The following is a 14,921-nucleotide window of genomic DNA, read 5'->3' as shown; positions in this document are numbered from 1 at the left end:
GTGCGCCGCGGTACCCAGGTTCAGTGAGCTCATTCCAGGCTTTTTTTCTCTCGTTGCGGCGTGTGCTGGGTACGTCGCCAGGTGCCTTTCCGCCGGGTTGTTGTCATAATTAAAATCGGATAGCCTTTTTTTGCCGTACTGTCGTCTCGTCTTTTTCTTTTCTTGGTCCGATCCGATTCTAAAAGTTTTTCTCTCCCCCTTCTTCCTCCATACCTCACTCTCAACCATCTACACCCCAAACGACCTCCTTGACGACCTGCAAAAGACATTCTTCTTTTGCACCTTCTACCTGATACCCCTTTTCAAATCCTTTTAATTATCCTATAATCCGTCAAAATGGCTGGTGGTAAGTCTCTCTCACCTCACGCGCGCACGCCGTCTTCTCCGTCCGTTTTCGCTTTGCTTTGCGGATCCCGATGATTGCCCAACCCTCCGAGCGCCTCAATCCGCCACGAGCCATTGAGCAGCGAAGTTACCCTCGCTGAGTCTGGAACGGTTCGGAACTGCTTCGCGGGCCAATTCGGCTTCGATTTCACCTCGTGCGACACCTCCGTCCTCTGCGATTCGTTTCTCCTAGCACCTCCGACATCTTGCGCCAATTTCCTGGCATCTCGCTTGATGGGGCAAAAAACAGGGGCCCGATGAGCGAGACACAAGGAGGCGTCGACAGGGGCGGCGAAGCAGCGTATACGCTCACGACGAGTGCTCACTGCGGGCGGTCGGGCTCTCATCGGGACTCAATCCAAGCGAACAACGAAATCTGTCGCGGAATACACATCACCTACCCAGACCAGTGAACTGACCTCGAGGAATCTAGGTGACGCTAAGAAGGGTGCCAACCTCTTCAAGACCCGTTGCGCTCAGTGCCACACCGTCGAGGCCGACGGCGGCAACAAGATCGGCCCTGCTCTGCACGGCCTTTGGGGCCGCAAGACCGGTTCCGTCGAGGGTTACTCCTACACCGACGCCAACAAGAAGAAGGGCATCGAGTGGAACGACCAGACTCTCGTAAGCTCTTCCGACGACGTTCAATCTCATTGCTCTGCTAACCATGAGCCTTCGTACAGTTCGAGTACCTCGAGAACCCCAAGAAGTACATTCCCGGCACCAAGATGGCGTTCGGTGGTCTCAAGAAGGAGAAGGACCGCAACGACCTCATTGCGTACGTTTTCACTGTCACTCAACATCTCACTCAAGACTCACTCACTGACCATGACAACAGCTACCTCAAGGATGTCACCAAATAGATGGATTGATGTGTAACGATAGGATTGCATTAGACGAACTGGCGATTTGCGTTTTGTACCAATAGACCACTCTAGAACAGTGTGTTTTGGGGGCTTCACTGAACAAGCCCATTTTCTCTCGAAAATTCTCCCCTTTCAAAGACGGTTGTAATACAACAAATTTCATTTTGCGAAACAAACGCCACAGACACATGCGCGTGCCATTTTTGATTGTTCCTGTAGCATCCGTGCCTGCAAATCATTACCGTGTCCATGATGTCAGATCTGGCGCGCCTTGTGACCCGGAGCTGGCCGGGGCCAAAAAAGAAAAAAAAACCTGCTTACTCAGGTAGTGCAGTAGTGCGGCCACTCTGTCCCCTTCAGCCAGTCAGATGGCTCGCTCTGTGTTGTCATCCTGGCACCTCGTCATAGGTCCCGTCTTGTCACCGAATCATGAATGTCAGGAACGTGTTACGGGATGCAACGGGAAAAGGTCGGTCAATTGTTCCAAAATAGCGGTTTTTGAAGGTCGTTGCGGCTCAAGCAGTCGTTCTGCAAGCATCAGAAAAAGTATAATCTTCTGCATGCCCCCGACCGGTGTCGACGACTGTCACTTCTCCACTCTCAGTGGTCAGTGAGTCTGGACCCAATCACACGATCGTCGTCGTCCGCAGGAGGACTTTCCCCGATTCTTGCGTTGAATTATCATCTTATTGTCCAGTTGAACCTTTAAAGAGCGAGGTCTGAGATGAGGTAAATGGTAAGTGTTGGGGATGCGATTGACACTGAACGTGCGCTCAACCCCTGGTTCTTGCTACAGCTACCTATTCTACGAGTAGTCTTGCAACCAGATGGCAAGTCCGAGATGATGTGTTAACACACAATAAGAACAGGCCAAGATGTGATCAAAATCACTTCCTCGTGCTTGGAAACATTTGGTTTGCTAAGTAATTCCCAGAAGGTCTGTACGTCTGAATGTGGTGTGCATGTCTGCCCAATCTTGGAATCCCTAGTACGTCCGTCTGCCCCGTGTAGACCATCGTTGACGACTTGGAGTCGGGAGAGAAAGGAGAGTAAATGCAATTTTATATGTACTGAAAATCCCATAGAACATCTGGCCGATGGGTGACCAAACAACGACGTGCAATTGAAGCTATCGTCAAAATCGTCTTTATTTCGCACACCCCTTAAGTCCTGAAGAACGTTTCCAACATCGGCTTTCTAACACTGTAGGCCACTGGATCAAAACCTACCTAGATTATACAGACCGCTTCCTGCAGCCCATCTTGCATCCTGCCTGGTAGAGAGGCAGAAACCTGTGCCTGAGGCTTTCCTCATTGGCCGCTCCCGCCCCTTGTGAGAAGTGAATCATCTCTAGATATCACCAACAAGCAATGGGCCGTATGGTCGAGGGGTCCTGAGCTGTAGAGGCCCCGGTTGAACCGTGAAGTTTCCGGTTTATTTCGGGGTCCATGTTCGATCCTTCGATCGGTCCATTGTTTGTTGACTTTTTTTGATTTGACCCCAATCTCTACCTAGGTACTGTTCACGATAACCACACCTGCCGGCTATCCCAGTTAGCCATACAAACCCAAATAATTACTCCATAACTACTTCATGAAAGTATATCGACCGAGCCTTCGGCCACTAGCTAAAATCAGCCGGTAAAGAATTAACTTACTTTACCTCATGTAAAGGTATTCAAGACGTTGAGTAGGTAGAGACTGAATTCATATTGACTCACTCTCAGTCCCACAACGTTTGATCGTATTCAGAGGGCAAGTGCCGACCAGCAGCCTTCCCAGACAGAAGAAGCAGGCACATCTACCATCACGCCTTCCCCGCCAACCCTAGAGCTCCATAGGCGAGAAAATTTCGAGGAAGGGTATGAGCAACGTCTGATGTGTCTATGACCTAGTGATGGAATAGCAAAAAGCGTAATGGGTCCCGCAAGGGTTGCAAGTTCGAGTACGTTTGTGCTCATAAAAATTGGTGGTCCTACATAATGCCACAGACAGCTCATTTTTGTCGTCAAACTCAGTTCTTATTGTAAAGGGGTCGCTGGCTTAGTATGGATCTTGTGGCATCTTTTTTTATTGGCGTATCTAGTTGTTTTTTTTTTTTTTTTTTTTTTTTTGGGTAGGAGAAGCGCGGGTGAGTAGGGTGCTGGGTCCGGCCCTGGTGTTTTCATCGCCTCTGGTGATGGTATTGGCTCCTTCTCTGACTCAAGCTATGTTCAATGTCTGCTGCTTTTCTTATTGAGAACCCATGATATGAGCCCAATTGCTCTCTAAAAGACACCAGAACCCCCCAGATAACAAATGCAGCAATGAAAAGACAAACTCAACTTTTCTCTATCAGTCAACTTTTCTTCGTCTAACAGTCCACCTCTAGACCCATCCTTGCCCTTCCTCACGTCTGATGATGCAACTTATTCGCCAGCCTCCTATACGTCTCCGGGTTCGGCACACTCGGCTTCGTCTTGCTCAGCGCAGCCTCCCAATCACTCTTGATCAACGCCGGCTCTCCGCCCTCGTACCGCAAAACACATTCGTCCAGCGCATTCTTGTACAAGCCGTACAGATCCGCACCGCTGAAACCGGCACACCGCTTATCCCGCGCAATCGCCTCAACGTCCATGACGTCGTTATCACCGTCACCCCGGCCTTCTGGCTGCACTCCTCCACCGATGCCGTTGCGCACAATCGTCCTCAAGATATCGACGCGCTCGTCCTCGGTAGGCAAATCCACAAACAGCAGCTTGTCAAGACGTCCGGGGCGCAGGATGGCCGGGTCAATCATGTCGGGCCGGTTACTCGTGCCGATAACATAGACCTCACCCCTATCCCCGGCGCCGTCGAGCTCCGCAAGCAGCGCGTTGACGACGCGGGCGCCCGCCTCGGTGGTGGTGTTCTCCCGCTTGGGCACGAGCGAATCCATCTCGTCAAAGAAGAGGATGCACGGCGCGCAGGATTTCGCCCTCGTGAACAGCTCGCGGATCGCGCGCTCCGACTCGCCCACGTACTTGTTGAGCAGCTCGGGGCCCTTGATGAGGATGAAGCTCGCCTGCGCGTCGTTGGCGACGGCCTTCGCGACGAGCGTCTTGCCGCAGCCGGGAGGGCCGAAGAGGAGCACACCCGCGGGCCGCTGCTTGCCGAATTTCTGGAAGAGTAGGGGTTCCTTGATGCGTCGGACAATGGAGACCTGGAAGGCGGCGCGGACGGAGTGCAGGGCGCCGACTTCGGACCAGGAGGTGCTGGGGATGGAGCTGAAGCCTTCGCGGCGCATGTAAGGGGTGTGCTCGGCGATGGCGTCGACAAAGTCCTGCTGGCCAACGTGGACGCGTGTCGGGGTCGTGTAGGATGGGTGCTCGATATAGTCGTACCACAGGCAGGCGTCGTCGAGGTCGCGGGCGGCGTTATCCGCGTGCGAGAAGGAGCTCTCCGTATCCATTCTCTCGGCCTGGATGGTGTTCCTGGCGCGCGCCTCTTCTACATCCATGAAGCGGTCGCTAGCCTTGCGGTTGGCGACCTGGATCACGGCGCGGATATCGTCGCCGACGAAGCCGTGCGTGCGGACGGCGAGGGCCTGGAAGTCGACTTCGGAGGGTATATCGAGCTCTCTTGTCAGGGCCTTGAATATCTCTTCTCGGGCGTCCGTGTTGGGCACCTTGACCGTGATGGTCTGCGCAAAGTAGTCTGGTCTCCGCAGCGTCGGGTCGACGAGCTCGAGCTTACTCGTCGTGCCCACGATCACCACCCGTTGCCCCTCACGCTCCCAGTCCCGCAAGCGCCGGAGACCGAGCTTGAGCTGTGAAATGACCTCATGGTCGAACTCGCTGTGGCTGTTGCCCGACTTGACCATGTACTCGTCCAGATGGTCGAACAGGACGACGCACGGCGCAATCTTCTTCGCCTCGTCCAGCACGTCGGTGAAAATCTTGCTCACTTTCTCAGGCGACCGCGTCTCGCTAAGGTATCGCCCGATAGAGATGACAGGCGTCCTCGTCCTCCAAGAAAGCGACCGCACGAGGGACTGCTTGCCCGTGCCCGGGGGTCCTGAGATGAGGATTCCCATCGGCTGCTCTCCAAAGCATGCGAAATCCTCCGGCTTCCGCGCGCGCGCAAAGACGTACCGCTGCAGCTCCTCGATGATGCCACGCACGCCGCCGAGAACGACCGAACCCGGAGGGATCTGCTCGGGGCCGTACTTGGCCGCCTTGAGCGCCTTCTTCGTGACGGCCGCCTGAGCGGTCTCTGAAGCGTCGCCCGTCTTGGACTTTGACGACTTGGAGACAATGGCTGAGGCGTCGCTGACATTACCGGTGCCGGTGCCGTTACTGTTGCCATTGCCGTTGGCAGCCTCGGGCTCAGGTGAGATGCGGCGTTTCTTGGTGCTTTTGCCGTCTGACCCCTGGGCAGTGGGCACCGCCGGAGCGACGTTCCAGTGCTTCGTCATTTGTCTGTTGAGAAGAAATCGATCTTCCGGCTATGAAAAGGGAGGTGGCGTCAGAAAAAAAGGGAACGCCATGTGAAGGAGACGGAAGGTAAAACTCACTTTGTATTCTTCAGCCTGCTCCAACAAGTCGTCGCTGTCCTCAGATTCGGCCTCTTCTTCCTTGCGGAAATCCAGAACCCTCTCAATCGCGTCCTCCAGTGGTTTCCTCTTTTGTCGGCTCAGACTTGAATTCGACTTTTTAATCGACTCGTATATCGCCGTTACTGTCAACCGTGGCGGTCTCTTTCTCTTGGCGCCGCCGTCCCTGTCCTTGCTCTTCTTCGCCTGCCACTCTCCTTCCCTCTCGTCCTCCAGCTTTTTTACAATCTGATATACGTCACGGTCGAGACCGGACCGGAGGCTGATGCGGGCCATGTTGAGGTGTGAAAGTTGATGAGACTCACTGGAAGAGACTCACTGGAAGAAGGGTGAGTCTCTCACTCACAGCGTCGAAGGCGACTGGCAAGGAAAAAAAAAAGATTGAGGTGGGTGGGATGTGCGAATGGAGCACTGTGATTGGTTGTTATGGTATGTTGACCCGCAAAATAATTGCCGTTTCTGCGGACTCGGCCAAGGCCTCTCTGAATATCTTCTTCGTTATGATAACCGCTACCTTTATTATCGTCTCTCAACATCGTCTCTTGAACAGTACTGATTGAAGACCAAGATATGGAGAGATCAATCTATCTTGTATTTCTTGTACAAGAAAAAGGTGATAGTAGCCATAGTATCCAGGAATGGTAAGAATAGAGGCAAGGCAGTGAGAGGTAAAGTATCCTGTCAACCACCTGCCTTTATATCACCATCAAACCCGATCAGCTCTTATGCCTCCAATTACCTTGTTATCCAAGTGATCATCAATTCAATGGAATGAGTCACAAGTGCGAGAACATACTTCCTCAAATAATAAAGTGCCCACCCAGCACTGCATGCGCCTATTCGGCCTCACGAACGAGTATCCGTACTGATGCTATCGAGATTCGCAAGCGTGTCGACATCTTGCGGCGACTATGTGCAGCAGCAAAGACGGTGGCGTTTGGAAGAAGAAGTGGGAGGACCCAAGGCCGGGGTAGAATAAAGGCGAGTAACCATCAAGCTTTTCAGCCACGATTGAAGTCATCAACGCCAGTCGTCCTCAGGGGCTATGAGTCCGTGCCAGAACTACACCATCACGACTATCGACTATGCTCTCAGGTATCTCTTTGCCAAAATCGGAAGTGCATTGGATTACGCCGGGAAAGGATTTTGGTGGTTTAGTGACTGTCAAAGTTTCAAAAGCTTCAGAAACGCAGGCACAGCACATGTCATCTATCAAATGGCGACTAACGCTATTGCCTGCGCTGCTGACTGAGGTTTCATTACCGCATTTTTGCCAGAAAACGATTTCCTTGAGCGCCACCAAAAGTCGTTGACTCAGGAGCGCATCACGAAGCAATTTGAGGTCCGGAATGCACGAAAGACGTGTTATCTATCTGTTGATTTGCCTACATAACAAGCTTTCTACCACTAAGATGGGTCTTTCGCCTTGGCCGCATGTATAGCTTTTGTTTTGATTTACTCCTTCTCCGTCCGTCATTTCCTCCACTCGCCTCACGGGAAGGTTTCAAGATACAGTCCTCTCCCAGAGGGAAAAGACTAGGCACCAAGTCGCCCTCCTCACCATTTTCCGTTGCCAGATGAGTGAAATGAAATAAAACGGCCCCGTCTGTGTCAGCGCCAGGGGGCCTCAAAGCGGTGAAAGGTTATCCTGCAATCGTCATGTCATCTATCCATGGTATCACTACAGAATGAGCGGGCGGTTGTGGGCCGCAGAGCCAGGGATTGGCGAGTCGTGCTCTAGTCCGTGACGCATGGCTTCTGGTCAGAGCCCGTAGAGCTCCCACTCATCGAAAATATCCTGTCCCTTGAAAACTCTCGTCGCATTGTCTGCGCTCTCGAGGTTCCTTTTCGGGGCATACTCGGTTCGTAACTCTTGAGCAAGTCACAACTCGTCATCCTCCAGCTCAGAGGGCTTCAGCAGACCGCCAACCTTGCCACGGCGCTCGAGGTCCGCCGCCTTGGCGTCCCGCTCCTGCTGCTCCTTCTCGACCTGGAACAGTTCCGCATTGTCGCCAGCAAACTCCTTCAGGGAGATGAGGAAGTCACGCAGGTTGAGGCGGAACTTGTCGTACTGGGTGTTCAATGTGAACAGGCCCTCGACAAAAGTCTGGATTTGAGCGCTGGATATCATGTTAGCATTCGTCATGCCGTACTTTCTTGGTGGTACTCACGGTTGCAGGTTGGGGAAGGCACCACGAAGCAAGTTAGCCACGAAGTTAGCGAGGAACTCCTTGTTGGAGGTGCCAGCCGCCGCCTGGTCGGGACTGTAAATCGGGCCCTGGATCTTGGCTGCGCTTCCATCGGCAGGCTCCACAAAGTAGAACATCCTCATCAAAACCATAGACTGAGTCTTGAAACCGGCCTTGTGGTCGTTATCAGTGAGAACGAAGAAGACGTCCTGCAGGATGGTGATGAAGAACTGCTGGAAGAAGGCGTTGGCCGTCTGCACATCAGTCTTCTCCGCAATGTTGTTGATGAGCTCCAAGCACATGTTAAGTCCAGCAGCCTCCACATCGCGGTTATCGTGCTTGAATGCCCATGAGCACGAGTCGATGACGAACTTGAACTGGCGGTTATCAAGCTTCAACAGCGCCGGGAAGCAGTGAAGGTTGATCGCGCGAAGAAGGTTGAAGAACTCGACACGGTGCTCAGGGAATTCAGAGAAGTCCTTGTTGATCATGTCCAGAGTGCACTCGAAGACGTTCTCCATGATGTTCGGGACCTGGTCCTCCATCAAAGTGGAAAGCTTGGTGATAATCGCAGACATGGCCTTGAGGACTTCGGCGTCACGGGCTCCCGGCACGTTGCGGTTGTAGTCGATCAAGATGGACTCAAGCAGGGGAGGAACCATCTGTTGGCGCACAGATTGCAGATCCTCGGCCTTCTCAACGTACGTCTCAACGAGCTTGAGAATCTCCTTCTTGATGGTACGCAGTCCACGGACATGCGGCATCTTGGTAGCAATCTCGCCTGTGAAATGTCAGTCACGATACTATTTGCTTCGTTGCATGTGCAGACTCACCCTGCTTTTGGACAGCCTCGGAAATCAGTTCACTGGTAGCACGGTACATCTGCAGCATATCGAGGAAGATGCGACCAATCTGGGGGTAAAAGTACGGGCCGATGGATGTGCAAGCGGAGACGTTCGTCTTCATGATGTTGCCAATAACCTTAATCGTCTCGGCATCTTGAAGAATGACGGGGTTGACCCGGGCCTGCTTGATAATCTCATCCCACGCCGCGTTCGGAATGGCCATCAAATCGCTGAGTAGACGCTCCTGCTGGTGCTTGTTGCCCTGGGCAGCCACCATGTAACCGCAGGCCTCGTAGAAAGTGTGCACTTGCTGAGGCGAGAGATCGCAGGTGATCTTGTGCATGTTGCGAACAATCTCCTCAATGAAGGGCTCCTGCTCACTGGGCTGCAGAGCAACGAAGTGGCGACGGCACTGTCTCGCGATCTTGATGAAGGTATCGCAAGCCATGTCCTGGACACCTGCGAGGAGTCAGCATTAGATTCATAGACAGGATTCGGTGAGACGTACCCTCATGCGACTCGTGCATGAACTCGAAGAGCTTATTGACGACAGTCTTGAGGAACTTCCAGTGCGCCTTCAAAAACCGGGGGTATTGTCCAACAATGTACATGATGTTGGAGGCGACGACGGCCTTGTTGTCCTTGCCACGCTTCATCTCGGTGAGGCCCAAAAGATCCTTAATGACAGTGACCAGGAATCTCTTCTCAGTCTCCTCGTTCATGGCCAGGGAAATCGAACCAATGGCCCAGCAAAGAACGTTGCAGTTGTGCCATGACCACTCGCTGCCATCGACCTGCCGGGCGAGCTTCTCCGTCATGATGTTCTCAGTGTCCACAACGTCCAAGTGCGTTAGGTACACCAAGCACTCTCGGATGGTCTTGTAAAGCTGGACTGTGTCGCTCTCCTTGACGAACTCGCGGACGATTTCTCCCTCATCGTTCTCGACAATGAGGACCTCCTCAGGACGGACCATCTTCTCAATCATGACGGTGCGAAGGTTGGAAAGGACCTCGTTGTACTTGTGTTTACGAAGCGGGTAGTTGTTGAGAAGCGACGGGTTCAGCGCGCCGCCTCCAGACATGCCACCGGCCATGCCCATCAAGGGGTTAAGCTCAGTCATGGGGAGTTGCTGCATCTCATCGTAGAGCTCGTTGACGAGCTTGAGCCAGTAGTCGAGACAGATTTTGAAGATCTCGCGGTCGTTGATCTGGGATACGCGAATTAGGTAATAATGACCGTGAGTAAGGAAGTCCCGGTTCGGCAAGTTCTCAATGAGCTGCGAGTTGTTAGCATCAAGATGACAGCAGCAAGAGAGCGTCGTCTCACATTCAGGTGCATGCCGAAGAAATTGCACAGGAAAAGAGCCAAGTTCTGAATGAAGCCCTGATCTCTGGAGTTGCTTTGGCTGTATGTCGACTTAAGGTCGAGGGTGATGGGAATGATGGTGGCGATGGTCGTTAGTACCTCGGTGAACATCTTGACCAGCTGCTCATCGTAAGAATTAGGCTGGCCGGGCCCACCAGTTTGCAGACCGCCAATCTCGGTCAAACACTGCAGAGCGATGTTGCGGAACTCGGGAACGGGCAAAAATCGTGTACGCAAGGTGTCGATGAGCGGCGTCTCGAAGATGTAACCGAGAGGAATCCAGTTGCAGAAGCGCAATAATGTCTCGAGGGTGGCCTTGACCAGGCTCGGCTGATCGGCGGTGTTCAGGACCTCCTGGCAGAGGGTGAAGATTTGAGAAAACTCGGCGCACATGGTGGTCTTCAGATTCCGGGTCTTGGTGGATGTCATTTGCTCGGCGGAGTAGTCGAATACCTCCTCGGACAGCAGGCGCAGAATGACCATGTTGTTCTCGCAAATGGACAGACTGGAGTGGCACGACGTGATAATCTCGTTGATGAACGTGGGCCAGTTGTGAGGCCATTCTTGCTTCAGGATCGAGATGAGGACGATGTTGAGCTTGTTCAACAGGATCTTCTGTTCCTTCATCGACTCTTCGGAGCTCGAGCACTGGATAATGAACTGCACGACGAAGTTGCGGATGCCTGAACATTGTCAGTAAGAGTATGGGAAGTAGAGGCAAACCCACGAACCTTGGCACTGGTCTCTAGGCAGAACCTTCCATCTTGTCATAATAACATTATCAAGCACCTGCAATCCCAAGACTAAAGAATCGTCAGCTGCTTTGCACCCCGTCGTCTTGGTGGTTCGCGCCCAACATACACTTTGTTTGAGGGTGGGTCGCTTCGGCGAGGATCTTGTCGACAAGAAGCCAGGAATCTTGGTCTTCCTTGAACTGCAGCAGGAATCGTGTTAGAGACTGAGGCCATGGTCCATGTGAACGAGGTGGTGTTGGTCGCGTACCTGGTTAAGCGTTGCTTGCGCTTGCTTTTGCTATATTGACAGAATCATCGGTCAGCCTCGGCCAAAAATCTCAGACGGAGCCGGGGCAGAAAACTGCAGCGCACCTGTTCTCCACGGCCCTCGTAGAAGGAGCGGACGATCTCGTCCAGCTCCGGGATCGTGATAGCCATCGCTGGTGGTGCGGTACGGGGGGCGGGGTGTGGTGGACGACAGGTCGATCTCGATCGCAAGACGCAGCAACGGTAGTGAGGGGGAATCTGGTCGCGGCACAACTCTCCCCAAAGTCAGGAGGAGGGCAGGCGGGGGCGAAAGCGATGGCGCGGTCGCGGGGGGGTTTTTGGGGATCGGTATACGAGCGCTACGGCTGATGCAGCAAAGAAGGACGAATTCGTATGTTGTTCGCGAGGAAGATTTGTGCAATTGGAAGAGAGAAGGAGAGCGGCAGAGAGGTGGGAGGTGAGGGAAGTCTGCCTGGCGTGAAGGCGAGGATAGGTTGGTTATCGAGAGAGCAAAAGAGGCGGATGGCGGGGGACAATCAATTTTGTCAGCCGCCCGCTAACTCCACCAGCCACAGGTAGCGATACCTTACCTCCCAGTGCCTCCCCACGCCCACGGCAACGACCAGTCCACCTACGGGTCAGTGTTTCCTCACGCTCTTTACCGACCTTTTGGTCTCCAATTTACAAGTCACCGTGCCTAATTACTACAGGGCAGCTGCGAAGCTTGGGCCTGCACCAGCCCTGCACTTTACCTCTTTTCGTTTCTTCAGTGGAAAACTTATGTTTCCATCTCCGCCCGAGGTACCTTTCTACCTAAAGCACTGGACCTTACACAGTTCCGGTCACCTAAGGTGAGATACCTACCTATAGGTAGGTAGGCACGGAAGGTACGGATAGGCAGAGGTGTACCGTGGTGCTCAGTACTCCCAAAGGCACTAAGAGAAGAGGTGTCGATGTTGCTGCTGCACAGCACCCCTCTTTTCCACCTGCGCTCACCTGGCGCGTTGAACCCTGTCAGGTCAACCTCACCTAGCAACCAGACAGCGTGACAGCTACTGCCACTTTGACAGTGCACCACCGATGCGCGTCATCGGTGGCATGTCCACACCGACAGCTCACCTTTCCGCAACCTCCTCTTCACCTTGCCTTCCCGGCCGGCTACTTACACCTCCTCTTCATCTGCATCAGCCGAAGCGCGTATGAAATTGCAGTGGCGCATGGAATCGGCCTTTCTTTATCCACTCGGCAGCCCCTTCTTGTTGGTTTAGATTTCCTTCCGAGCTGGCCACCCATCATCCCCATCATCACTCAGTCAGTGAGTCCAAGTAATGTACTGGTACAAAGCCACTCCTCACCCCCACCTGCCCTACAGTACCTTTATACAGTATCGCCTTACTTCGGAGAATAACACGGCGAAGCGTCCGACAAATGTAGCTTGGCGACGCATCATTCATGTTCCCCCAAACATCGAGGAAGTATAAAGTCTAAAAAAACTAATGGGACATTCAAGAAGGTTTCCTGAGACTAATGAGATACCCTATTTAACAAGAACGAAGGGGCAATCAATGCTAAATTACACCAAATTATTGACTTATTGGCCATGTTATTCACTCGTTCACCGCGGAAAATGATCCAACCTCATTGTAGCCTGACAGGCAAACAACTTCACAAGGTAGCTGACATATCAATAACGCGCGCCTGACCTGTGGACCCCTGTTTACAATGAGCCCAGGAGAACGAACCGTTGCCCATCACACTTAGACTTTTGCCAACTAATCACATTAAGCGCCGCTTGCCCTGGCCATCACTGCGACTTTCTACAAATCTGTTTCAGCTTTCATTTCTTTCTTCCTCATACTTTATTCAGAAGAAGCCATGCCAGATCTAATAAACATATAATTGCTCGGGCTCAGCCAGTCTATACAACCCAAACCCCTTGTCTCTACTCCTTTTTGTAGCCAACTTCAAACAAACTGTCCTGCAAAGCCTTGATCGCATTGTCGATATCCTTGCGGTTGGGGTCTGTCACGCTGACACCCATGTGTCCGAAACGGATGTACTTGGGCTGAATCTCCTTGTGAATACCGCCGGCGAAAATGATGCCCTTCTTGGCGAGGCTAGGCAGCACGTCGGTCGCCTTGACGCTGTCGGGGAGGTAGATGGCGGTCATGCCGTGGGCCTGGTCGTCGGGGTTGGCGGCAACCTGCTTCAGCCCAAGGTCTGCGACAGCCTTCTTGACCTTGTCGGAAACCTCCTTGTGCCTGGCGAACCGCTCGGACAGGGGCTTGGAGAGGATCTGGGTGAGGCCGGTGTGCAGGGCGTGAATCAGTTGGGGCGAGGGTGTCGCAAAGTAAGAGGGCTTCTTGGCCTCGTAGTTTTGCATAACTTGTGGCTTGATTAGCGATCGAGATCCCACTCAGATTGTGCGCCGCGATACTTACCAGGGGTCCAGTTCTTGAACGAAGCAAAGTACGACGCCGGGGGAGTCTTGCGCTGGGCAAACGCCTTCATGGCCGCACCGCTGAACATGGAAATCGACAGACCGGCAGGGACGCCAATAGCCTTTTGACTGGCGGTAATGACACCATCGAGCTTCCACTCGTCAAACTGTATCTCCTCAACGCCGACACTGCAGACACCGTCGACGATGACGAGGGTCTCGGGGGAGACCTTCTTGACCAAGGCGGTCAACTCCTTGAGCTCACTCAGCACGGCGGTGGACGTATCGACGTGGGTGACGGTCAGGACCTTGTACTTCTTCTCGGACAGGGCCTTCTCGATCTCGGGGAGCTGGGGGCGGGATCCGACGGGGGCTCTCAGCTCGGTGACGTTGGCGCCGTAGGTCTTGAAGCAGTCCGTGAAGCCATTGCTGAAGTAGCCGGTGGCGAGGACAAGGACGTCCTCACCGGCCTCGACGAGGTTGGCGGCAACGAGGTCCCAGCCGAGGGTACCGGAGCCAGAGATGACAAAGGGTTGCGCTGAGGGGTCCTTGGTGATGAAGAGCTGGCGCAGCATGGACAGCGTCTCGCCAAAGGTGTTTACGAAACCGGGACCGACATGGCTCTCACTGGAGACGGGTGTAGGTCAGCATGGTGTTCTGGGTATACCGGGAGGGCATCCGGTGGAGACGGAGGGTGTGCCGGAGGGAGAAGGACTTCAGACCTGTAGTGGCTCATGGACTGGAGGACGGCATCGTCGAATTCGATGGGCCCCGGGATGAGGAGGGTCGAGTGAGGTGGTTGAGAAGACATTGTGGAAACTGGTCGTGCCTATGGATGGTGTGAGTGTGAGAAGGAAAGTTGGATTTATCAATTGGAGGGGTTTTAGTCTGGGGTAGATCGAATTTAAAAAAAGGGTGGACTTACAACCGTTGATGTAGTCGTCGCAGGTTCCGATGGTCGCAGGTGTCTCGAGATGAGCGATACCCGAGCTGATGAGGGGTTGCTAAGGTTGTGGAGGGGCATTCTCCCCTGCTTCGCCAACGTGCGGAGAGGGAGCTGGAGCCGCCTTAGGGGAACGTGCATGTGCGCCTATGCGTCATTCACACCTCGGGAGGTAAGCCGATAGTCTTTATCGGATGGAGGATGTAATTGGTCTAGGAACAATGAGTTGTGAGGGCTCTTACGATTTTGCTCGGATCAGTCCCGTCGCGGGGAGTACAAGTCTAGGAAGAGGAGGCCGAGAACGACTTTAAAGGA

The 14,921-nt window shown here is 53.4% G+C and overlaps 4 protein-coding genes across 4 annotated transcripts; 1 reads left to right on the top strand and 3 right to left on the bottom strand.

The window, feature by feature from the left end:
• Window positions 1-336: 336 nt before the first annotated feature.
• On the top strand, window positions 337-1,247 carry CABS01_09639 (cytochrome c; the record flags this gene model as incomplete). The annotated part of the gene is made up of 4 exons (XM_060542996.1): window positions 337-346; window positions 818-1,008; window positions 1,068-1,162; window positions 1,223-1,247. 4 exons carry the CDS (start codon window positions 337-339, stop codon window positions 1,245-1,247), a joined length of 321 nt encoding a protein of 106 aa, XP_060400212.1.
• Window positions 1,248-3,638: 2,391 nt separating this feature from the next.
• On the bottom strand, window positions 3,639-6,098 carry CABS01_09638 (ATPase; the record flags this gene model as incomplete). The annotated part of the gene is made up of 2 exons (XM_060542995.1): window positions 3,639-5,714; window positions 5,784-6,098. 2 exons carry the CDS (start codon window positions 6,096-6,098, stop codon window positions 3,639-3,641), a joined length of 2,391 nt encoding a protein of 796 aa, XP_060400211.1.
• A 1,606-nt stretch (window positions 6,099-7,704) lies between these two features.
• Window positions 7,705-11,394, bottom strand: CABS01_09637 (uncharacterized protein; the record flags this gene model as incomplete). The annotated part of the gene is made up of 9 exons (XM_060542994.1): window positions 7,705-7,942; window positions 7,994-8,792; window positions 8,845-9,315; window positions 9,365-10,133; window positions 10,184-10,905; window positions 10,954-11,025; window positions 11,084-11,156; window positions 11,225-11,254; window positions 11,329-11,394. The coding sequence occupies 9 exons, from the start codon at window positions 11,392-11,394 to the stop codon at window positions 7,705-7,707; spliced, it is 3,240 nt and encodes a 1,079-aa protein (XP_060400210.1).
• A 1,771-nt stretch (window positions 11,395-13,165) lies between these two features.
• On the bottom strand, window positions 13,166-14,474 carry CABS01_09636 (alanine-glyoxylate aminotransferase; the record flags this gene model as incomplete). Its single annotated transcript, XM_060542993.1, has 3 exons — window positions 13,166-13,608; window positions 13,665-14,290; window positions 14,386-14,474. The coding sequence occupies 3 exons, from the start codon at window positions 14,472-14,474 to the stop codon at window positions 13,166-13,168; spliced, it is 1,158 nt and encodes a 385-aa protein (XP_060400209.1).
• Between the last annotated feature and the right edge of the window lie 447 nt (window positions 14,475-14,921).

The sequence above is a fragment of the Colletotrichum abscissum genome (assembly GCF_030869225.1).
Source record: "Colletotrichum abscissum strain IMI 504890 chromosome Unknown Scaffold_23.1, whole genome shotgun sequence".
Taxonomy (NCBI): Eukaryota; Fungi; Ascomycota; class Sordariomycetes; order Glomerellales; family Glomerellaceae; genus Colletotrichum; species Colletotrichum abscissum.
This window is presented reverse-complemented; position numbering and strand designations above follow the sequence as displayed.